The 24,782-nt window shown below is 42.6% G+C and overlaps 2 protein-coding genes across 2 annotated transcripts in view; both read left to right on the forward strand.

The window, feature by feature from the left end:
- The window catches only part of MRPS6 (mitochondrial ribosomal protein S6), a 68,868-nt gene continuing 65,963 nt past the window's right edge, over window positions 21,878-24,782 (forward strand). Inside the window, exons 1-2 of the mRNA XM_021069846.1 lie at window positions 21,878-22,088; window positions 22,172-22,761. Coding sequence (XP_020925505.1) covers window positions 21,878-22,088; window positions 22,172-22,761 — 801 coding nt within the window. The remainder of the gene's footprint in view (window positions 22,089-22,171; window positions 22,762-24,782) is intronic.
- Window positions 22,604-24,782, forward strand: part of SLC5A3 (solute carrier family 5 member 3) — a 34,692-nt gene continuing 32,513 nt past the window's right edge. Inside the window, exon 1 of the mRNA XM_005657149.3 lies at window positions 22,604-22,761. The gene's annotated coding sequence lies outside the window, so the exon portion shown is untranslated. The remainder of the gene's footprint in view (window positions 22,762-24,782) is intronic.

Raw genomic sequence — 24,782 nt, forward strand, 5'->3', positions numbered from 1 at the left:
TTTTTGGTCTTTTTGCCTTTTCTAGGGCTGCTCCCGTGGCATATGGAGGGTCCCAGACTAGGGGTCCAGTTGGAGCTGTAGCCACTGGCTTACGCCAGAGCCACAGCAATGCGGGATCCGAGCCGCATCTGTGACCTACACCACAACTCACGGCAATGCCGGATCCTTAACCCACTGAGCAAGGCCAAGGATTGAACCCACAACCTCATGATTCCTAGTCAGATTCGTTAACCACTGCCCCATGAAGGGAACTCCTGGTGTTGTATTTAAAGAGGCTACATACTGTATTATTTCAATTACACAGCAGTCTGGAACAGATAAAATTATGGAGGCAGGAAAAAGATCAGTGATTGCCAGGGTTAGGGAGGAGGAAAGGATGAATGGGCAGAGCATAGAGGGTTTAGGGAAGAGAGATTGTTCTGTGTGATACTGTAACAGTGGACATGTCATCATATACATTTGTCCAAACCCAACATCAGGAGTGAACTCCCATGTACACTATGAACTTTGGGTGGTATGTCAATGCAGATTTATCACTTGTGAAAAACGTACTACTCTGGTGGGGGATGTTGACTGTGGTGGAGGCTGTGCATGTATTGGGGCAGGGAACTCTTGGTACATTCCGTTCAATTTTTTTGTGAATTTAAAATGGCCCTAAAGAACCGCTTTATTTATTTTTTAATTTATTTTATTTTTATTTATTTTTTAAAACTACTTTTGAAAAATATTACCCATGAAGTCCTCTGGTCATGAACACTCGTTTGTTGGGAGTTTTTAAAATTACCGCTTCAGTTTCATTACTGGTAGTTGATCTGTTCATAGTTTCTATTTCTTCTTGATTCAGTCCTGGGAGGTTGTATATTTCCAGGAATTTGTGCATTTCTTCTAGGATATCCGTTTTATAGGCATGTAATTGTTTATAGTAATCTCTTAAGATTCTTTGTATTTTTGTGGTGTCAGTTGTAACTTCTCTTTTTTCATTTCTGATTTGATTGATTTGGGCATTCTTTTTTGTTTGCTTTTTGAGTCTAGCTAAAGGTTTATCAATTTTATCTTTTCAAAGAACTGGCTCTGAGTTTCATTGGTCTTTTCTATTATTTTTAGTCTCTATTTCATTTATTTTTGCTCTAATGTTTAAGATTTCTTTCCTACAAATTTGGGTTTTGTTTGTCCTTCATTTTTTAACTCCTTTAGGTATAAGGTTAAAATAATTATTTGAGATTTTTATTGTTTCCTGAGGTAGGCTTGTATTGGTACAAAATTCCCTCTTAGAACTACTTTTGCTCTGTCTCCTTTATTTAATTTAATTTATTTTTTATTTTTGGCCTCTGCTGTGGCATATGGAGTTCCTGGCCCAGAAATCAGATCTGACGCACAGTTGTGACCTATGCTGCAGCTGCAGCAATGCTGGATCCTTTAACCCACAGTGCTGGGGATGGAACTTGTATCCTGGTACTGTAGAGACACTGCCAATTCCATTGCACCACAATGGGAACTCCTCCTAGATTTTAGATCATTGCGTTTTTGTTGTAATTTCTCTTCAGGTATTTTTGTATTTCTTCTTTGATTTCTTCAGTGAACCATTGATTGTCTAATAGCATTTTATTTAGCCTCCAGTTGTTTGTGATTTTTTGCATTTTTTCCTTCTTTTCTTTCCTTCCTTCCTTCCTTCTTTCTTTCTTTTTGTTGTTGTTATTATTTTAGGGCTGCACCCATGGCATATGGGAGTTCCTGGATTAGGAGTCAAACTGGAGCTGCAGCTGCCAGCATATGCTACAGCCATAGCAATGAGGAATCCGAGCTGCATCTGTGACCTACACCACAGCTCACAGCAATGCCAGATTCTTAACCCACTGAGGGAGGCCAGGGATCAAACCCATATCCTCATGGATATTAGTTGGGTTCTTAACCCGCTAAGTCACAATGGGATTCCATGCAATTTTTTCTTATATTTGATTTCTGGTCTCACAGTGTTCTGCTTGGAAGATATGCTTGATATGATTTCATTTTTCTTAAAATTACTGAGCATTTGAAAAGAATGTGTATTCTTCTGCGTTTGGATGGAACATTCTATGTATATGTGTAATATAAAGTTAATTTGGTCTAATGTGTTGTTTAAAGCCAATGTTTCCTTATTGATTTTCTGTGTAGACGATCTGTCCATTGACGTAAGTGGGGTGTTAAAGTTCCCTACTATTATTGTGTTACCATCAATTTCTCTCTTTACATCTGTTAACACTTGCTTTACATATTTAGGTTCTTCTATGTTGCTGTCATATATATATTGGATGCATATGTATTTATAATAGATATCTTCTTCTTGGATTGATCCTTTGATCACTATTTAATGTCCTTCTTTGTCTCTTGCTATAGTCTTTGTTTTAAAGTCTGTTTGTTTGATGGAGTTCCTATTGCGGTGCAGCAGAAACGAATTTGACTGTTAACCATGAGGCTGAAGGTTTGATCCCTGGCCTTGCTCAGTGGGCTAAGGATCTGTCATTGCCGTGAGCTGTGGTGTAGGTTGCGGATGAGGCTCAGATTCTGCGTTTCTGTGGCTGTGGCATAGGCCAGCAGCTGTAGCTCCAATTAGATCCCTAGCCTGGGAACCTCCATATGCTGTGGGAGTGGTCCTAAAAAAAAAGCAAATAAATAAAGTGTATTTGTTTGATATGAGTATTTCTACCTCGAATTTCTTTTAATTTCCATCTGTATAGAATACCTCTGTCCTTTCACCTGCAGCCTTTGTCTGTCTTTAGATCTGAAGTGAGCCTCTTGTAGGCAATATATATTTGGACCTTAGCTGTGTATCCACTCAGCCATTCTATGTCTTTTGATTGGAGCATTTAACATTCAAATTAATTATTGATAGGGACATATCTCTTGCCATTTTGTTAAATATTCTGTGGTTGTTTTGTAGGTCTTTTTGCTCCTTTCTTCTTCTTTTGTACTCTTCCTCTGTGATTTGTGATTATCTTTATTTATTTATTTTTTTCTTGTTAGGGCCATACCCATGGCAGATGGAATTCCCTGGCTAGGGATCTAATTGGGGCTACAGCTGCTGACCTATGCCACAGCCACAGCAATGCCAGATCCAAGCTGTGTCTGCAACCTATACCACAGCTCATGGCAATGCTGGATCCTTTACCCAGTGAGCAAGGCCTGGGATCAAATCCATGTCCTCATGGATACTAGTCAGGTTTGTTACCACTGAGCCACATGGGAACTCTTATGATTATCTTTAGTGTTGTGTTTGTATTTCTTTCTCTTTTGGGTGTGTGAGTATCTATTATAGATTTTTGGTTTGTGGTTACCATAAGGCTTATATATAGCAAATTATATTGTATATATATATATATATATATATATGTATATGTATCTTTAAATAATCATATATATGATTATATATATTATATTATACAATTGTAATTTCAAATGCATTTTAACAACCCTACATTCTACTAAACCTTTAGAGAAAGAAGCATTAATAGCTATCCTTCTGAAACTATTTCAAAAAATTGTAGAGAACCCTCCCAAACTCATTCTATGAGGCCACCATCCCCCTGATACCAAACCAGACAAAGATAGCACCAAAAAAGGAAATTACAGCCAATATTGCTTATAATTATAGAAGCAAAAATCCTCAACAAAATATTAGCAAACTGAATTCAACAATACATTAAAAGGATCACACACAATGATCAAGTGGGATGCCTGCAAACCAATCAATGTGATACATCACATTAGCAAATTAAAGAATAAAATCATATGGTCATTATAATAGATGCAGAAAAAGCTTTTGACAAAATTCAATATTTTTTCATTAATGATAAAAATAAACTCCCCACAAAGTAGGTCTAGAGGGAACATTTCTGGACATAATAAAGGCCATATATGACAAGCCCATAGCCAGCATCATATTCAATGGATAAAAGCTTAAAGCATTTCTTTTAAGATCAGGATGATCGCTCTTGCCATTTTTATTTAACACAGAATTGGAAGTCCTAGTCACAGCATTCAGACAAGAAAAGAAATGAAAAGAATCCAAATTGGAAAGGAAGAAGTAAAACTCTCACTGTTCACAGATGACATGTCATTGTGCATAGAAAATCCTAAAAATGCCACCAAAAAACTACTAGAACTCATCAATGAATATGATAAAGTTGTGGGATACAAAACTAATATCCAGAAATCTATTGCATTTTTTTATGCCAATAGTGTAAGAAAGAGAAATTAAGAAAAACTCAGTTACAATCACGTCAAAAAGAGTAAAATACCTGGGAATAAATCTTATTAAGGAGGAAAAAGCCTTGTATTCAGAAAACTATAATATACTGAAGAAAGAAATTAGAGACCACACAAACAGATGGAAAGATAGTATACAATTAGTTCATGGATAGAAAAAATAAATATTGTTAAAAATGACCATACTACCCAAGGCAATCTACAGATTTAACGCTATCCCTATTGAAATAACAATGGCATTTTTCATAGAACCAGAAAAAATAATTTAAAAATTTGTACGTAGATCCCAAACAGCCAAAGCAGTCTTGAGAAAGAAAAAACAAATCTGGAGGTATCATGCTTCATGATTTCAAACTATACAATGAAACTACAGTAATCAAAACAGTACATACTGGCAAAAAAAACCCCAGACAAATAGATCAATATAACAGAATAGAGATCCCAGAAATGAAACCACATTTATATGAGTGGTTAATATAAGACAAAGGAAGCAAGAATATACAATGCAGAAAAGATAGCCTCTTCAGTAAATAGTTCTGGGAAAAGTAGACAATTACATTCAAAAAACCAAACTAGACTACTTTCACACACCATGCACAAGAATAAATTCAAAATTATTAAAGATTGAAATGTAAAACCTGAAACCATCAAACTTTTAGAAGAAAACATAGGCAGTATACTCTACGGCATTGGCCTTATTAACACTTCTTTGGATGTCTCCTCAGGCAAGGAAAACAAAAACAAAAATAAAAAAATGGACTAAGCAAATGAAAAAGCTTTTGCACATCGAAGGAAACTATCAGCAAAATGAAAAGGCTGCCTACTGAATGGGAGATGATATTTGCAAATGACACATCAATAAAGTGTTAATATTCAAAGTATACAAACAACTCATACAACTTAACATGAAAAAATAAGCTACCAGGAGTTCCCAGAGTGGCTCAGTGGTAATGAACCCAACTAGTATCCATGGGGACTAGGGTTCAATCCTTGGCCTTGCTCAGTGGGTTAAAAGATCCTGAGGTGCCGTGAGCTGCAGATGCAGCTCAGATCTAGCATTGTTATTGCTATGGGGTAAGCTGGCAGCTACAGCTCCAATTTGACCCTTAGCCTGGGAACTTCCATAAGGTTCAGTGCAGCCCTAAAAAGAGAAAAAAAAAAAAAAAACCACAAAAAACCCCCAAACAAAACAAAAAACCAAGCTACCAGATTAAAAATGAGCAGATGCTCTGAAAGGACTTTTTCCCAAAGAGACATAAATGATCAACAGGCATAGGAAAAGATAAATGATGAATGAATATACCTAATAGTAATATTTGAATATTCAATGAATATTAATTAAAACAAGTAATTATAGGTGATCCTCTGTACATAAAAGCCTCCTTCAGAAGATTTTTATTAAAAATCTCAAGTGCCATGTTTATGAGACTTTGGGTAGGTTCTGTTACTTACAACCAAATAGTCTTAAAGAGGATTCAGTTTCTCATCTGTCTCAGTGTCATAGATCTCACTGCTGTACTTCTAAATTGTGTTTTGCTTATGACACCCTCCACACACACATGGGTTGGAGAAGATGCTTATTAGGATACCTAGACAACCTCCTCGTTGCTGCATATTATTTCTCCCCACCCATAAACCCCCAAATCTACAGGGTTCAGAGGTATCTTGGCCATGATGATATGATTTGACCTACTATTTAGACCTGACTGATTGGCCCAAGGTGACAACTAACCCAAGCAAGGCTAATGAAACTGCCAGGTGAAAGAGAGCCTCAGACCATCTCTTAGTGGCTAGAAGGATCATATGTAGACCAAGGAATTGGCAATAGCTATCATCTACTGTTGGAGACTGGAGAGCAGAGAAAAAGGGTCCTTTTAGAGAGAGAAGAATTAAGCTGATGGCAGAGAAATGGAAACAAAAGATGGAGAGCATCCGTGTTCTAGTCTGTTCCAGAAGCCCTGTCAGCTGCATATTGCCTTGAGTCTTGGGAGACACCTGGTATACAAATAATCTATCTCTCCTTTCTGAACAAAATAGAGTCAGTTTCTATTATTTGTAACCAAAAGAATACTATCTAATATGCCTGAAAATATATGAAACTCTGTATGAAGCAAAATCATGGGTTTTATGTTAAAAAGAAACAGCTGCTGGTTTGTCTCAATTAGAGGAACATTTTGGTGTAGCTCTGATCTTTGGGTTCATCTTTGGGTACACAACTGGTCCAAGGTATGTCCCCTGGTAAGTCCATGCTATTGAATTTACCTAAAACTCAACTCTTAGAGTAACTCTAGGCTGATTATTACTTGCAAACTACCCAGCATTGAATATAAGAAAGTTACAGCTAATCAAGCACTTGTGACTTGTGTAGCATCTCACTAAATTTGTCAGATTTCCAAATTGCTTTATATGGTCTATGGTTGAAATTGATAGTTCCCCATTTTCTTCCTGAAAAAGCTGCATTTCCCAGCCCCTCTTGAAGGCAAGGCAAGGCCTTAAGACTAAGTTCTGACCCATAGAAAAGGAGTGGATGTGATGGGCTCAAACTCTGGAACATTCCTTAGAAGGAATGCCCCAAGCCTTTACTTCTTATTCCCTCCCTTCTCCTGGAATGCAAGCATGGTGCTGGCAGCAAGAACGGCCATGCCAGATCACGAGATAGAAGTCATGTGCTGTAAATGGAGAGCAACAATCTGGAAAGAACCTGGGTCTCCAGCCCTATTTACGTTTAGACCTTTCCATGTGAAAAAAATAAGCCGTCTTATTTAAGTCCTGTTATTTTCACTTCTGTGTCAGTAGCTGAGTCAGTACCCTAACTATAACACAATCTTTGCATGGAGAGACAGAAATGAACGACTGTTTCCTACAAAAGGTATTGTCGCCAAAAGTAAAACTTTAAACCGGTAAGTTTAAACTCATTCAATATATATTTATTGAGTCACAAAGTTTGGAATGTGATCAGCTGAGCACCCTTGGAAAAAGTGTCCAGGCTGGTGAAGAAATCCAGTTCATGTGAGATGAGGAGTCCCCAAAGGACAGTGGGGCATTTAGCCCAGTGAAGGAAGAGGTCAGGATAAGCCAGAGAGCTGTCCTCAGACATAGGAAGAGCTCAAGTGGAAGAGAGGAAAACCTTGCACCATATGGTCCCAGGGGGCTGAAATAAGGCTACACAGGGAATGGATGCACTAAAATCCAAAGAGTTCTCTTTCAATCCCAGATCTTGGCTTTAAGCAATAGAAACATTCTAACGTCTTAAGAAAAACAAAATTTGTTGGAAGGTTGTATGGGGGCATCACAGAATCAACCATATACCAGAGTAATATCCAGGAGTCAAGATTCTCTGGAGGGCAGGATAGCAAGGAGCATGGCCACAGCCATTGAGCAGACAGAGTCTGATCAGCATGATGAGTGACTTTTTGCTGGTCTTCACATCACTAAGTCAAAACAAAATCCTGGGAAAGAGTCTGATGGTTCCATTCCTTGGCTGAACATGGTGCGGGGACCAAGGGAAAATATGTCCCTGCTGACTCTGATGTTGGAGTCAAGCACCACCTCCAAGAGGAGCCAAGATACTATCAGACGAATATTCAGTGCTAGCTCTCTTGATTCTTGCAAAGCCCATGAATCTGTGATCAATGTCTTGGGGTTGGGAAGGCCTTGTCCATTCAGAGAAGTTATGTCCTTTCCATACTCCTCATATGTGCTCATTCACTCTGGTGAATTATTCCAACTGTGAAAGGGTCACTATCCTACAATTTTTTTTCATATTAAGACAAACAAAGGCTAGGAATTTAGAGTCTCTGCCTGTCAGTCAAGACCTTCCAACTCTGGTCCCACTTTTGTAAAGTTAAGTCCTGTGGTTCTTCTATAGAAAACTTTCTCCTCATCCAGCATGTTCACTCAAGGTCACCATCCTCTGGCCCCATTGAAACATCTTGTGTTTACTCTCTTTACTTCTCCTATCTAAATGTTATCCATTCTTCACATTCCAGCTCAGATCCCACATCCTACACGAAACATTCCTGAACCATCCCAACCCAAAGTAACTCTCTTTAGAAATTTTTGCCTGGACTCTTCATTAGGCAGTAAATCACTATCTTATTGTCCTTTTTTCAGAATTGATACTTATTAGATAATTTAACTCTAAACATATATATTCTCTCTCTACCTGGATTATAATTTCTTGAAGACATGGACTATTTCTTATCCAACATTGCATCTTCAGTAGAATTTAACAAAATTCTTTCTACCTGGACTTTTTTCCCCTTAACTGATATGAATACCAGAGGTGTGTGTGGTCTTGACTCCTTATCTAGGAATTTGGGGAAGGGGAAACAGAGGATGAGGGTAGAGGTATATCAAGCAATGACAACTTTTCTCAGAGCATAAAAATGATATAATTTATATTTTTTATATTTTTTGAGTTACAGTTGATACACAAAATTGCACACATTTGATGAGTTCTGACATATGTATACTTCCATGAAAATAGTGTCCTAATCAAGATAAAAAATATATCTACTATCCCTCAAAAGTTTCTTCATAACCCTTTGTAATTTCTTTCATTCACATCCATCTCAAGCAACCACTGGTTTGTTTTCTGTCACTATAGTTTGAATTTTCTAGAATTTCATCTACATAGAAACACTTGGTAGTCTTTTCTGCTTGGGCTTCTCCCCCTCAGCATAATTATTTTGAGATTTACCCAAATTATTGAACATATCAATACTTCATTCCTTTTTATTGCTGAATAGTATTCCATTGCATGAGCGTATCCCAATTTGTTTATCTGCTAATGTCATTTGAATTGTTTCCAGTTTTGACTGCCAGAAATAAAGCTGCTATGAACATTTGTGTACAAATCTTTGTATGGATACATATTTTCATTTGTTTTAGGTAAATACCTAGGAGTAGAATGGCAGGGCCATATGGTATGTCTATGCATAATATTTTAATAAATGACTAAAATAATTACACAAATTTCATTCCCACCAGCAGCATATGAAAGTTGCCATTGCTTTCTCTCTTTACCAGTATTTGCTCTGGTTTTCAAAATTTTGGCTATTATAACATAGTGGTATCTCAGTGTGGTTTCAATTTGAATTTTCCTAATGACTAATGATGAACATCTTTTCATGTGCTTATTTGTCATCTTCTTTGATGAAGTGTTTGTTCACATCTTCCATCCATTTTTAAAACTGTGTTGTTTTCTTACTGTTGAGTTGAGTTTAAAATTTCTCTGTATATTCTGGGCACAAATTCTTTATCACATATGTGTTTCTCTCTGACTATATCTTAACTACGTCTTTTTAAGGTAGAAGTTTAAAATTTTTGATGAAGTCTAATTTATCAGAGCTTTTGGTGTTGCAACTAAGAAATCTGTAACTTAGGGTTGGTCACAAAGATTTTCTTCTAGAAGTTTCACAGTTTTACATTTTACCTAAATAGGTTTATGGTAGATTTTGAATTAATTTTTGCATATGGTGTGAGGTATTGATCGATTCCTTGTTTGGGAGTTCCCATCATGGCTCAGTGGTTATGGAATCCGACTAGGAACCATGAGGTTGCGGGTTCGATCCCTGGCCTTGCTCAGTGGGTTAAGGATCCGGTGTTGCTGTGAGCTGTGGTGTATGTCACAGATGCAGCTTGGATCCCACATTGCTATGGCTGTGGTGTAGGCCGGTGGTTACAGCTCTGATTAGACCCCTAGCCTGGGAACCTCCATATGCCATGGGTGCGGCCCTAGAATAGAGGCACTAAGTTGTTCCAGAATCATCTGCTGAAAACACTGTCCTTTCTTCACTGGATTACCTTCACAACTTCGTTGAAAATCAGTTGACATGTGGGTCTATTTATGGACTCTTTATTCTGCTGTGATGATTGTTGTGTCTATCTTTACACCCACTGCAAGATCTATATTCCTATAATGTTTTAGATAAGTGCTTTCACCCATGGGTATAAGGTTGTGTTTACGATGTGGGCTCTGGAGCCAGATTGCTTGTGTGTATATCCTGGCTCCACCACTTACTAGCTGTATTACTTTGGACAAATTCTTTGATACCTCTGTGCCTCATTACTCATCTATAAAATGGGAATGATGACAGTGTCCATTCATAGGACTGCTGTGAACATTGTGTTGGTACAAAAAAAAAGGTATGTAGAGTGACATTCAAGAGAAGCTTTCTGTTAGATAACTTCCTGCATAAGACAATCATAGGAGGTAGTTAGGTATTACCATTCCCTTTTAATAGGCAAAGAACTTAAGATGAAAAGAGATGAAAAGAGATGAAGTGACTTGGCTGGTGTCACACAGATAAAGACTACACTTAGGTCTTCTGACTCTAAACCCAGCGTCTTCTCTTCTCCATCTCTGAGACTATAAGGGAAGCCTTGGTCTTTTTATAACTTAATCTCTGAACTTATCATCTATTCCTTCTGCTGTATTCAATTCCTTAGAAGCTAGTCTTTAAATCTGGCTCACACTCGAGGACAGGAATTTCATAAAATACAATGCCAGCAGGTGGGGCACAAAGGAGATCATCTGAGAGGGTACTTATGACAGGTTCCTTCGTTTTGCCAGGAGTCTCACAAGCCTGGCAAGTGGGGTTGTGGTCAGAGGCTTGCTTGCTTGCTTGCTTCCTTCCTTCCTTTCTTCCTCTTTCTTTCTTTCTCTCTCTCTCTTTCTTTCTTTCTTTCTTTCTTTCTTTCTTTCTTTCTTTCTTTCTTTCTTTCTTTCTTTCTTTCTTTCTTTCTTTCTTTCTTTCTTTCTTTCTTTCTTTTCTCCCTTCCTTCCTTCTTTCTTTCTTTCTTTCCTTCCTTCCTTCTTTCTTTCTTTCTTTCTTTCCTTTGTCTCTTTGCCTTTTCTAGGGCCCCACCCGAGGTATATGGAGGTTCCCAGGCTAGGGGTCTAATCGGAGCTGGAGCCGCCGGCCTACGCCACAGCCACAGCAACTTGGGGTCCAAGCAGCATCTTCGACCTACACCACAGCAACGCCAGATCCTTAACTCACTGGGCAAAGCCAGGGATTGAACCCACAACCTTATGGTTCCTAGTCGGATTCGTTAACCACTGCGCCACAATGGGAACTCCTCAGAGACTTTTGACTATGGAATGAGAAGCCAATGAGAGTATTCCTGAGCCCAGGGGATACTCTCTGCTAGGGGACTCTGCCTTTTCCTCATGGTAAGAAAGTGAATCTTGGTTCCTCTATTCACCATTTCACACTGGCCACATCTTTATTTATTTTTTTAAGATTTTTTTTTTTCTATTGAAGTTGGTTTACAATGTTCCATCGACACTGGCCACATGTTTTAAGTAGGAAGTACATTCTAAGGCTAGGCCCATGTAAGGAAGGGAGTTATCAGGGTTGGGCCAAGCAGTGTTCTTCCGTCTTTCAGATGACACTAGAAACATGTTCATGCAAAGTTATTAAATAAATAATGTATTCATTCACCACTATTTACTCAGCACCTACCATATGCCAGTCCCTCTGTTAGGCGCTGGTCGCATAAGAGGGTCTTTTCTCATATTTTATGTATTGATTTTTAAGGCCACAAAAAAGAGGAAATTCCACTGTGTCTGTTCAGGTGCTCTAAGAAGTGGATATACAGACATAGGAGTAGACATGTAGGAACTTTCTTAGAGAAAATGCCTATGAAGGATAAAGGGAGGGACCTAGAGAAGATGGGGAGAGCTTTCAGACTGCATGACAGGTCTGACATCTGTGCAAGGCAGGGGAAGGAAGGAGCAATGGGTGGGAAGAGTCTTGCATTGCAATGCAATTCCAAGAAAGGGATGTGCCAGGTCACTGGGAACTCCTGGGGCCTGAACACCCATCAGAAGTGTCCTGTGTATAATAGAAGTGAGCATGGATTTGTACACCCACTGTGCTCAGTCCTGCACTGGGAGAGTCTGTGGGACATGTGGCCTCAGCACTAATGGAGCAGTGGATCTAGGGGATCTGAGCAGCATCTTTTCATGCCTGTCATGGGCATGGAACAAAGTACTATGAGTGTGATGGTGAGGTAAGCACAGGTGCTAAAGGAATACAGATGCGGTGCACCCTGCATCCAGACTTTCAGGGTGAGGGGAGGCTTTCTGCCATGCAGTGGTCAAAACCAAGACCTGAGCAGAGAAGAGGAATTACCAAATTCCCCCATACTGCTGACACAGGGGCAACTGGTACCACCACTGTAGAAAACCATTTGGCATCCTGTAGAAAAGTGGAAGTTTTTCATTCCCTGGGAGGTAGATTCCACCCCTAGGGATCACTTTCTGAGGAACCCTTTGCATGTGCACACATATGCACTAGTCTGTGTGTGCAAGAATCTTCCCACCAGTATTACTCGTAACGGCCACCCACAACGGCGGCCACCCACAAAGGCAACAACCCACGTTCATCAGCAGAACAGATGAATCATGGTGCAATGGAATAGTATCATTGATGATAATAAATAGATTTATAGCTACACTCAATATTGGATGACTCTCACAGACACAATGTTGAGGGAAAAAAAATAAATCAAGACACTCATACACCATTTAAAAAATGGGCAGAAATAAGCTACTGCTTAGAGAATGCACACACAGGTGGTAAGACCATAAAGAAAAGCAAGGAAAGAGGGGAGAGTTGGGGTTGTGTTTCTGGAAAGGCACAGAAGAGGATTCTGGGATGTGGGCTTCTGGGATGCTTGTTAAAGAATGGTTCTTTATTTTTATTTTTTGTCTTTTTAGGGCCGCACCTGCAGTGTATGGAATTTCCAGGCTAGGGGTTACATTGGAGCTGTAACTGCTGGCTTACACCACAGCCACAGCAGCACGGGATCCTAGCCACAGCTGTGACCTACATGGCAACAGTGGGTTTCTGGCCCACTGAGCAAGGCCAGAGATTGAACCTGTGTCCTCATGGCTACTAGTTGGGTTCTTAACCTGCTGAGCCACGATGGGAATTCCAAGAAGTAATCTTCAAATTCTCCATATGTGTTGCATGCACTCTCTGTAGATCTCATAATTTTAAAAGGAGGGGGAATAGGAGTAGGCTAGGTGGAGGGAGTGGAGTGTGTTTCAGGCAGAGGGCAAAGGACAGGAGGGGAAATGCGTGCAGAACTCAGGGGTGTGCAAACACAATGGAGTGACATGGTGAGGAGTGGCCGGGGTGACGGAGGCAAATGGAAGGCCCCGACAGAGGGATGGGCCTCGTAAACCCCTGTTGAGGAGTTTGGACTTTGCCCTGAGGGCAATAGGGAGCCACTGAAGTATTTAAGCCGTAGAGAGACTGAATCAGATCTGCCCTTTGAGAAAGCTCCTTTGGCTCCATCATGAGGATTGGGGCACAGTACCCAGGTGAGGGCAGTGAAGTGGGGAAAGTTAGGTTCCTGGTCCTAGAAGGTGCCAGGGGCCAGTCTTTCTCGCCATCAGACTAACTGCTGCATCTAGAGACTTGTCATTTAATCACAATCATTGATAACAGGAAGAGAGTCTCCTATCTGGTTGCTCTCTAATGTCAACCGGACATAGTACTGATTGAGGTGAAAATGTCTTGTTTTTGGTTTTCTTTTTTAGGGCCAAACCCGCAGTATTTGGAGGTTTCCAGACTAGGGGTCGAATCAGAATCAGAGCTTCAGCTGCTGGCCTACCACAGCAACATCAGGTCTGAGCCACATCTGCAACCGACACCACAGCTCATGGCAATGCCAGATCTTTAACCCACTGTGCGAGGCCAGGGATCAAACCTGCATCCTCATGGATACTAGTCAGATTCATTACTGATGAGCCACAACAGGAACTCCCCGAAAATGTCATTCTAGATCCCAAAGACCATCTCGTTTAGAGGCTGAACATTTTGGTGCAGAAGTGAAAAGAAGAAACAAAACAAAACAAAACAAAACAAAACAAAAGGATGTGTAAATAGCTGGTCATTGAAGAGTTAACATGTTGGAAGAATCATTTAGTAATAGCACAATAAGTAATGATTCTTTATTACTAAAATGACTTGTTCTATTTGCAATAATATTGTAGATGAGCATTTGGTTAACATTGGTTTTCCTAATGATTATGGATTTAATACCAAGGTCAGTGGTGAACTTTCTTATTCAAGTCAGGAACTAAATTCCCAAGGTATTTCCTGTATGTCCTCCAAAGACCCGGGTAAACTTAGGCTGAACATTCAAGAAGATTTATTAGGGAGGAACCACATGATGGCTCCCAATTATCTTAGAATTTTAATTGCATGTAAAGAAAATGTTTTCTCTTTGGCAGATCAATAGCGGCTGCTATTGTTCCATTATGTTTGTTTGTTTGTTTTAACTATGGGCAATTTTAAAAAATAGATACACTCCAATACTAAAATATTATATCTAGGTTGAATATAGTCTCCAGTACAAAATCTTCCTCATAGCGATTTTTGAGGAAGTTGGCTGCCTATCTTCTCCCGTGAAACGGTCATTAACCTCCTGTATCTGTCCTCTGTTGGAATCCCCTCTGCCTCCTACACCCTCGTACCTACTTGTCATCTTAGGAAAAGGAAAGCCAACGAAGTTCAGATCAAGGGTACAGCTCTGTTTTGTCAAGGCACACTTGACCTTGTGTCAATGGCGGCTGCATAGCTATGAGGCATAATTTAGCATCTACGGGCTTTGCTCCTCTTACTCAATCTCTCCTCCACCCTCTCTGAGGCTAAGGTGGACATTTTCCCCTACGTGTGTCAACAGAACCCCAGCAACACGGGGTGGAATGATCCCCACAGAGGGCTGGACTTTGATATGGGGCTTGGATGTTGACCTTCTTACCAGGAAGTGTTGACCGGTGGTGTCATGACACCCACCTTTCAACATTCCTTAGTGGCCTGATGGTTTAGGTGGTGCTCCCTGTGCAGGCTTCAGGACCGACACCTTCCTTCTTTCAGTTAAAGCCCTGAATAGGGAGACGATTTAGAGCAACAAAAGATAGCACCTAGGTTCTTCAGATGATTATAATGTGCCATGAAGATGTATGAAGATAAGACAACTGGAGAAAACATACCAACTCACGGAGTTGTAATATAAGCTTTCTGAATTAGGAGGTGAAGAAATATCACACGTGGGTGTGACCAGAACAAAGGAAAGTCAGCTCCGAATGTTTGTTGCCACTGTTGACACTTGCCTCTCTAGCTGCCCCTCATATATCCGATCAGTCTCCAAATCCTACCGATTCTACCTCTTTCCTTCAGCCTCTCCTAGTCCCCTCCCTTCCTGGACCTGCGTGGTACTCTCTGAGCTGGTCTCTGCGTGCACATGTGCATTCTTGCACACACGCCCCCTTTGAATCCATTCAGCCCTGATCACATTGTGCCTTTTCACCCCCAGGCCGCAAAACTCCAGGCCTGGCCCACACACCTCTCAGGTCTCCACAAGTGGTGGCCCCCCTAGTTTATTTTGCCAGGTGTTCCAGCCAGTCTTTGCTTAAGACCCCTCCAAGACCCCTCAGGTGCTAGTTCATCCACCTGTAACCTTCTCCAGCCCATAGCCTTTGCTCATTTCACTAAATCTAAAATCCTCCCACGTGTGTTCTTCTGGATTTTTGCACTTGTGGAGAAGGAACATAAAGCTGTTTAATACCTCCAACATTATTGATATTTAACATTAAGAACACTTGCGGGCCTTATTAGGCAGTTGGGGATACTTCCCAGGAATGTTAGAAGAAAAACAAACTGCTTCTGTAAGTGGAAATGCAGGAAGCATTTTGTCTTCTTAAAGTCATAAAGTTAAAAAATACATTAAGGAGTTCCCACCTTGACTCAGCAGAAACAAATCTGACTAGTATCCATGAGGACGCAGGTTCGATCCCTGGCCCGGCTCAGTGGGTTAAGGATCCGGTGTTGCCATGAGCTGTGGTGTACGTCACAGATGTGGCTGGGATCTGGCACTGCTGTGGCTGTGGCGTAGGCTGGCAGCTACAGCTCCAATTTGACCCCTAGCCTGGGAACTTCCGTATGCTGGGAGTGCAGTCCTAAAAAGACACACACATACAAATACATTAAGCATTTCTTTCCTAAAAAAGATACTGTGGTAAGGTGAACATCTCCCAAAAACAACCCATAAATTATTTCCGGGGGCGGCGGGGGGGGGGTTGGCAGGGGTGAATGTAAGAGAACATCCCATTTAGGCAAACTATGCTCTATCTTTCTGTTTTTCTTAAAAGTGGACCCCAAATTTAAGCCCCCACTCCCCACCAGAAGGCCTTACTTGATCAAAATTTAAAAAATAATTTGGAGTTCCCGTCGTGGCTCAGTGGTTAATGAATCCAACTGGGAACTATGAGGTTGTGGGTTTGATCCCTGGCCTGGCTCAGTGAGTTAAGGATCTGGTGTTGCTGTGAGTTGTGGTGTAGGTTGCAGATGCAGCTCAGATCTGGTGTTGCTATAGCTCTGGCGTAGGCCGGTGGCTACAGCTCCGATTTGACCCCTAGCCTGGGAACCTCCATATGCCTCAGGTTCGCCCCTAGAAAAGACAAAAAGACAAAGATAAATAAATAAATACAAAATCATTTGGACATTGGTGGATGAAAATAGAGAAAAATGTTCAACAGCTTTCCAAATGCCTGACTAATAATATACGTTGCGCATAATATTTCCTCCAGCAGGGCACACAGCCTCACGCAGGCTGATGGAGTGAGAGACGTAAAGACCAGTTTAGGTATTTCCTAGGTATTTCTCAGCAAGACAGAAAGAATCACAAGCAAATTGACAGTCAAGGATCTAAAAGAGTGGGCAAGGGTGTTTAGGATATACCACTGGTTCACTGGTAAAATATTAAAAAATGAAATATGTTTGAATTGTTGCGGCTTGGGCTTGGGCCATCAGTTGAGGGACCAAGATAAGTACTGAGCAGCAGCCAGGCAGAGGAACCAGATTTTACCTGTCCACATTCTGGGAGATATTAGTGATGGAGCTATCCTGGGTCTTAGTGAATCGGGATTCAGGAGCAGGAGCTCACATTTGCCAGAAATCGTGCTCACTTTCATTAGGAAGATGATCGGCTGATGTGAGTGATGATTGACAGCTTTAAATACGACTCAGTTCAACCGTGGGATTATTTCTCCATGGATTGAAAACATTTACATCCTTTCACTTTCTGAGAGTTGTATTCACAGGTCTATCTTTGAGATGACTTTGAGAATTAACATTGTGTGTGAGCTCTCGGTCAAGCCTCGTGATACAGTAATAAAAAAATAAAAGTAAAGGTGATTACACTGACCCAGGGCATGCATTGAGGTTGCTTTTTAGAAACAGGAGCAAAATTTTGACTTCTCATTTTTTCTTTTCTATTCCCTCTCATTAAAAAACAACCACCACCACAAAAAACTTGCTTGACAATGAATTACAATGTCTGGCTAATTGGATCTTAAACATATACCATATGAAATGTTTTGGAGACTTTAAATTTGGAGACAGTAATTTTTTTTTCTTATAGAGCTGAAACTTTGTGCTCTTTGACTAATACCGTCTCTTTTCCTCCTTGTCCCAGCTCTTCCCAATTGCCATTCTACTCTGCTTCCATGTGTTTGTCTATTTTAGCTGCCTCATATGCCTCATATCAAATACTATATGACACATGGTATCATAGCACTTCTCTTTCTGTATCTGGATTATTTCACTAACATAATGTCTTCCAGGTTCACCTATGTTGTCACAAATGGCAACATTTCCTCCTATTTAAAGGCTGAATAATGTCCCATTTACCACACTTTATCCATTCATGGAGATGTAGTTTGCTTTCCTTTCTGAGCTGTTGTACATAATGCTACAAAGACCATGGAAGTGCAGATCTCTTTTCAAGATCTTGATTTCAATTCCTTTGGATATATAACCATAAGAGGGATTGCTGGATCAGATGGTAGTTCTAGTTTTAATTTTTTAAGGAGCCTCCATACTGTTCTACATCGCAGCTGCACCAATTTACATTCTTACCAACAGCATACAAGTTTCCCTTTTCTCCACACCTGCACCTGTGGCATATGGAAGTTCCCAGGTTAGGGGTTAAATTGGAGCTCTCGCTGCCAGCCTACACCACAGCCACAGCCAACAGCAACACTGGGTCTGCGCCACATCTGCAACCCACATACACCACAGCTCACAGCAATGCTGGATCCTTAACCCACTGAGTGAGGCCAGGGATGGAACCTGCATCCCCATGGTTACTAGTGGGGTTTGTTACCACGGAGCGACAGAGGGAACTCTCAACTCTGGACTTTTGGAAATAGTCATCCTAACAGGTGTGAGGTTCTATCTCATTGTGGCTTTGATTTGCATTCCCGGATCATTAGGGACGTCCAGCATCTCTTCCTGTACCTGTGGGTCATTTGTATTTTCTTCTCCAGAGAAATGTCTATTAAGTTCCTTTGCCCATTTAAAAAATTAGGTTGTTTATTTATTTATTGTTATGAGTTGTATGAGTTTCTTATATATTTGGATATTAACTCCTTATTAGATATATAGCTGGCAAATATTTGTTCCTATTCTGTAGGTTTCTTTTTCATTTTGTTAATTATTTCCTTCTTGTGCAGAAGATTTTTAGTTTGATGCAATCCCATGTGTCTCTGTTTGCTCTTGGTGGCATATCCAATAAATTATTACCAAGACCAATGTCAAGAAGCTTCTTCCCTATGTTTTCCTCTAGGAGTTTTACGGTTTCAAGTCTTATATATGTGACTTTAACCTATTTTGAATAGATTTGTGTGTGTGGTGTAAGAGTCCAATTTTATTATTTTGCAAGTGGATATCCAGTTTTCCCAGCACCATAGATTGAAGAGACTATCCTTTCCTCTGTGTGCTCTTGGACCCTTGTTGAAGATCAGCTGACTTTCATTTGAACTTCTACCTGTGGATTTACTTCTGGACTCACTAACCTTTTCCATTGGTCTCTTTTTTTTTAATGCCAGTGCTCTTTTGATTACTGTAACTTTGTAGTATAACTTAAAGTCAGGACGTATGATGCCTCCAGCTTTGTTCTTGCTCAAAATTGCTATGGCTATTCAGGGTTTTTTGAAATTCCAGAGATTTGGGATTTAAAAATTCTCTAAAAAATGTCATTTTTTTTTTTTTTTTTTTTTTTTTTTTTTTTAAGGCTGCAGCCAAGGCATGTGTAAGTTCCTGGGCCAGGGTTGGACTCTCAGCCACACCCTTGACCTATGCCCCAGCTGTGGCAATGCTGGATCCTAAACCCATTGCACTGGGCCGAGGATGGAACCCATGTCCTAGCAGTGACCGAAGATGCTACAGAGACAATGCCAGATCTTTAACCCACTGCGCCACAGCAGGAACTCCTGTCATTGATATTTTGACAGGGGTTGCATGGAATTTGTAGATTGCTTTGTGTAGTATTGGCATTTTAACAATATTAAAGAGTTCTGTTGTGGCCCAGCGAGTTAAGAACCTAATATCCATGAGGATGTGGGTCTGGTCCCTAGTCTCAATCAGTGGGTCAGGAATCTGGCTTGGCTGTGAGCTGTGGTCAGATTGGATGTTGCTGTAGATGTGGTGTAGGCCAACAGGTGCAGCTCCAATTCATTGCCTCATCTGGAAACTTCCATATGCTTCAGATGTGGCCCTATAAAAAAACAAAGGAAAAAAAAAGAATTTCTGGGAGTTCATGCAGCCCTAAAAAAAAAAAGAATTCTTTTGATATCTTTGCGTTTAATTGAGTTTGCTTTAATTTCTTTCATCAATGCTGTGTAGTTTTCAATATATAAATATTTCACCTTCTTGGTTAAACATAGTCATAAGTATCAGAGTAATTTTGAAAATTAATACATGAATACTGAAGAAATGTTTTATAATTCTAAATAATGACTGTATATAGTACAAAATTAAAAAATCTTTTTGGTGAACGTACGTTTATAGTTACAGTAGGAAGACACTAAGTTTGCAGCAGCGTTAAGATTTCGTTATTAATTTTTACTGAACCCACCCCAAGCATTTTGCTGCTGTGCTTAAAAAAAAAAAAAAAAAGTTGAGGGTGTGTAAAGTTTATTAACAACCAAAAAGGAAAAAAAAAAAAAAAAGATGGAACAGCTACAGAATATGGGATACTTCCTTGTTTACAAATTTCACCTGCAGGAGGCATGTTGTAACCAGCATTTCAAATAATCAAAGGAATATAGGTTTCCTTTTTCTCCTTTTCAGGAGAAATGGGATGAGCCCTTGAGCAGCCACCAGATTGCGGGAGCTGGAGGTGCTGATTGTGCCGCAGTAATGTGCAGTCTCGCCAATTTCCTTACACTATTTGTCAGGTTAGAGGGCGGTATAGAGGAAGAAGCCAGATTCTCTCACCTCTGGACACCTTAGGGGGAACTATGGCACTTCCAAGGGCAAATGCTAAAAGTTGAAGTCAATTCATGGTATTGCCCTGGTCTTTGGCTTGGCATATTCCTTTGCGGTTCTTATTTTCTCATTCAAAGGGGGACATGTTGTTGATGGGGGGGGGGCGAGGGGAGGAGCCGAAGAAGGGACCTTCCTGCAAAACCTCTAACTCTCTTCTGAAGGCCCAGAAATTCCTTGCTTCCTTCTGTTATTTATTTACAATATTCTATTTTTTTTAACCTAAAGTTAAATTACACTCACCAGGTCATTTGTATTGATACCTGTATTGTTTCTTTTTGCAAAAATATGGGTGGTGGTGAAGTCCAGGAAAAGAAAATGTAATCCATATATCACAGAAGAGATTGTGTTCAAATCGTCTTCATCTTGGCGGCGGATGGGAGGTGGGGGATGAGAAATAATAATTTGTCTGGATAAGGTACAAAGGGACTCTATTCTTCGTTTACATAGAGTACATGGTAAATCTACCCAATAATACCAGCACATTAATTTGTGCGAATGGAGAACCGGAAGCTGGACTGCGAGTATAAGCCCAGCCTCCATACAGTCTGGACCCAAATTTTGTCTGTTACTATCTGACCTGGGGCTAGTTACATAACCTCTGCGAGCCTGTATTTCTAAATCCCTTAGGTGGGGTTAATAATAGTTCTTGCCTCATAGCGCTGTTGTGAGAATTTTACGCGACACACGTTAAAGTGGTGTCTTGCCTGACGCGTAATAAGTGCTCAGTAAGTTTTACTTCTTATAACACTAAAGTTGACAGATACTTCGCCTATAGACGCTTTTGTGGGGCAAGCGTGGGCGAGGACGACAGTTGCAAGGAGATCAATCTTTAAGGAATGGAGCTGGAAAACAATGCATTTAGTACACCTCCGGCCAGGGAAAGTAGAGCCAAAGGCTGGAGGGAGAGGTGAGGTCTGTGTGCGTGTTTGGGGAGGGTGGGGGTGGGAGTAAGATGGAAGGCCAGAGACTGCTCCTTCCAGGGCACGCACGATCCCAGATGGTTGGTTACTAAATGACTTACCGAGCATTTAGCCTGTTCCCTAAATGAACGCCCAATAAACATTTAAAGAATATTGGTTCGAGCCCAAGTATTAGCCTGCCCTTGACAACAACACGTGGGTCAGGCCGTGCTCATACAACAAATGCTGGTGTGTGCAGGCATCTTTCTCAGCGGTTTACGAGCATCAACTTACTCGGAGGCATCGCAATCACGAGAAGGAGGTGTCCTTCACATCCCCCTTTTCCTAAGAGCCTGCCCGAGGTCAGGCAGCCGGCGAGGGATGGGATACGACCCGAGCCCGGTGGCCCACAGCCTGCGCCTGACGCCCACCACGCTGGGGAAGGGGCCCCAGGAGGCCGCGCTAGCGGCTGCGCTAGAACACCGAGCTGTGGGCAGAGGCGGGAGGGGCAGTACGCCCCGGGTGTACCCCGCGGGCGCTGCGCGGGGGCGCAGACCGAAGCGGGAACGTTCCGGAACCCGGATGCGCGGCCGTGGGTGGCGAGAGCTTGGGGTCCGGCAGAGACCCCGTGCAGAGAACAGTGGTCACCGACAAGGCAGGCCCCTTACGCTTAAGAGTCGCGGGGTAAGGGCGCGCGCACAGACCAGACCGCACCGCAGCGCACGCGCACACGGGGGCGCACGCTCGCTCGCTCATCGCCCAGGATGAGACGGAAGGCATGGAAAGTTCCAGCTGGTTCGAGAACCATACGTAGCAAGCGCGGCGGCAGCGGCAGCTGCAGGGTCGGAGGCGTGTGCAGCTCCCGCTGGCAGCTCGCAGAGGGGACCCGCGGTGCTGCCCTGCTGCAGTGGCTGCCTGGCCAGGGCGCTGGTCCCCGCGCTGGCTGCCGACCGCAGAGAGCGGGGCTGTCGAGGGGGCGCGGCGCGGCCGCCTTAAGGAGGGGGCGTGGCGTGGCGCGCGGGGGGGCGTGGTTAGGCGAGGGGGCGTGGCGGCCCGTCTGCGCAGCTGCCAGAGCCTTTAAGCCCGGGCTCGCGCGGCCGGAGCGTGCTTTCGCCGCCTGGGAGCCTTCCGGTCCAGCGGTCCGCCAGGTCTCCGCGGTTCCCGCCCTCTTTCATCCCGGGAGACGGTTCCGTGAGGAGCCGCGCGCTGTGCATTCGGGCATGCCCCGCTACGAGCTGGCTTTGATTCTGAAAGCCATGCAGCGGGTAAGTGACCTTCCCCTCAGAGCCCGCCTTCTCGCGCGGGTGTCCCAGTGGCCGCTAGGCCGCCGCCCCCCGCTCTCCCCGCGCGGCCGGGAGGGGGTCGGGGCCGCGGGCGGGCGGCGGGCGCCCGCGCCGAGGGGACGCGTGGGGCCGGCCGGCGGCTCGGCGAGGCCGCGTGCGCGCGGGAGGCGGGGGTGTGCCGACGCGGGAGCGCGGCCGCGGGAGGGTGTGCCTCGCACGCGGCCGCCGGGCAGGCTGGCTGGCGGGCGGGCGGGGGTTGGGGGCGGGGCAGCCCACGGGGGTCCAGTGGAAGGTCCGCGGGAGGACACGCGCCAGCGTCCGGCCCCGCGCCCGCCGTCGGGAAGCAGCCTCGTCGCCGGCCCCGCCGCCGCCTGCTCCGGCGCAGCTCCGCCGCCCACCCGCCTCTGCCTCCGCCTCGCCGCCGCCGCCTCCACTCTAGCGCCCGCCGGCAGCCCCGGAACTGTCCGCGCTCAATAAAACCTTCTGCAAAGCGTGTTTGTGCAGTTGTCTGGACCACGGTCGCGTAGAACCAGCTCTCATGTTAAAAGAAATCTTTTGACTTCTCTTTTTCTGACTTCAGCGAAAATCCTGCTCCGGGTGCCCTTAGCACAGTTTCATTCATCCAAGTTGTGGCCTTTTTTTGTGCGCCTTCTGGAAGAAACTTTGCTCCCCCTGCTTTTGATTGCTCTTGAGGTAGGGGATTTCAGGTTTGGAGGGATGCTAAGCGATCCTGCAGCCCGCTCACTTCAGGTAATGGTGTGGCCGAGGACAGGGGACCCGCGGCCTGGAGGCAGCTCTTCGTTCTCTGTTCTGGGTCAGGTACTTCTCAAGCCGTCGCCCAAATCCCCATTCTTCCGTGGATTCGGTAACGTAGAGTGTGGCATATGCTTTTTTTTTTTTCCTTCTTCCTTCCAGGTATAATAACAGCAAAAAAAAATAACCACTATGTTCGAACTTTAGAAACGTAGCCTCCTTACATTGCCAGAGGCTTGGTTTGGGCACATTTTTATGTTTTGGGTCAGTTTTGAAGAAGAGCTGTTGAGGAGTTTGGTTGAACTTAAAGCCTGGGGTCTTGGTCCAAGCGCCATTGAAAAACCACCAATCACAGAGCATAGACAGTCGTTTCGTTCTTTGCACACTGTAAAGTGGGGAAGGATACCAGTCGGGGCCTCTTGAGCAGGTCTAGAGTCTGGTGAGGCACGCTATTGTGTCCCCAGGCTTATTCCCCCTGAATTTGGGAGATGGTAAGATTGCATTGTTTAGCCTTTTGAATATTACCTCTTTCTTGGCTCTCCTTTCTCTGTATTAGCATATACTACTAAAAGGGAGCAGAAACAATGAAGGGGAAAAAAGCATGTTAACGTAAAAGAAGCATATTTAATTATGTGGAAATTGTTTAAAGTTCTCCCTTATCCTTTTATTCTTTTTAGAGTTTATCAGAACCTGGCAAGTGCAGTCATTGAAATTTCTTTTGTTTCACCTTGTTTTAGGGAGGAAACAGGTATCAGGAAAGAGTCGGTGCATAGATGTAGTATTTGTTCATTTCATAAACCCTTGATGTGAAAACTCTGAACTTTTTTTTTGTCCTTAGCATAGTTGCCAAGCACTGTGCATTTGTTAACAGGGCGTCAGGTATATTAGTTAAATGTATTTCCTTTACGTGTGTTACTTAACTGTTTTTGTATCCTGTAACAACCAGTATTCATGATCTTTGGTGTGGAGCATGTATTTTTTTATTCCAGTTCAGACAAGCCACATAGTGTAGTTTGGTTAAAATAATAATTCAGTTAACCTTCCTTGAAATCCTGGCAAGAGGGCAGACGGGTGGGGGGGGAACCTTTGCAGATAATCAAGGTGAACTCCTCCCTGGAGGCGAGGCCTCCATGGCTACAGATAGAGGACATTGTAACAGTGGTGAAGTTGTGTTGAAGAGATCCTTGACCTAAATAAAGTGAGATGAAACAACAAAAAATTTCTCTTTTTTTGTTATTGTTCACAAATTT

This window comes from Sus scrofa, chromosome 13, assembly GCF_000003025.6.
Source record: "Sus scrofa isolate TJ Tabasco breed Duroc chromosome 13, Sscrofa11.1, whole genome shotgun sequence".
NCBI classification, from domain to species: Eukaryota; Metazoa; Chordata; class Mammalia; order Artiodactyla; family Suidae; genus Sus; species Sus scrofa.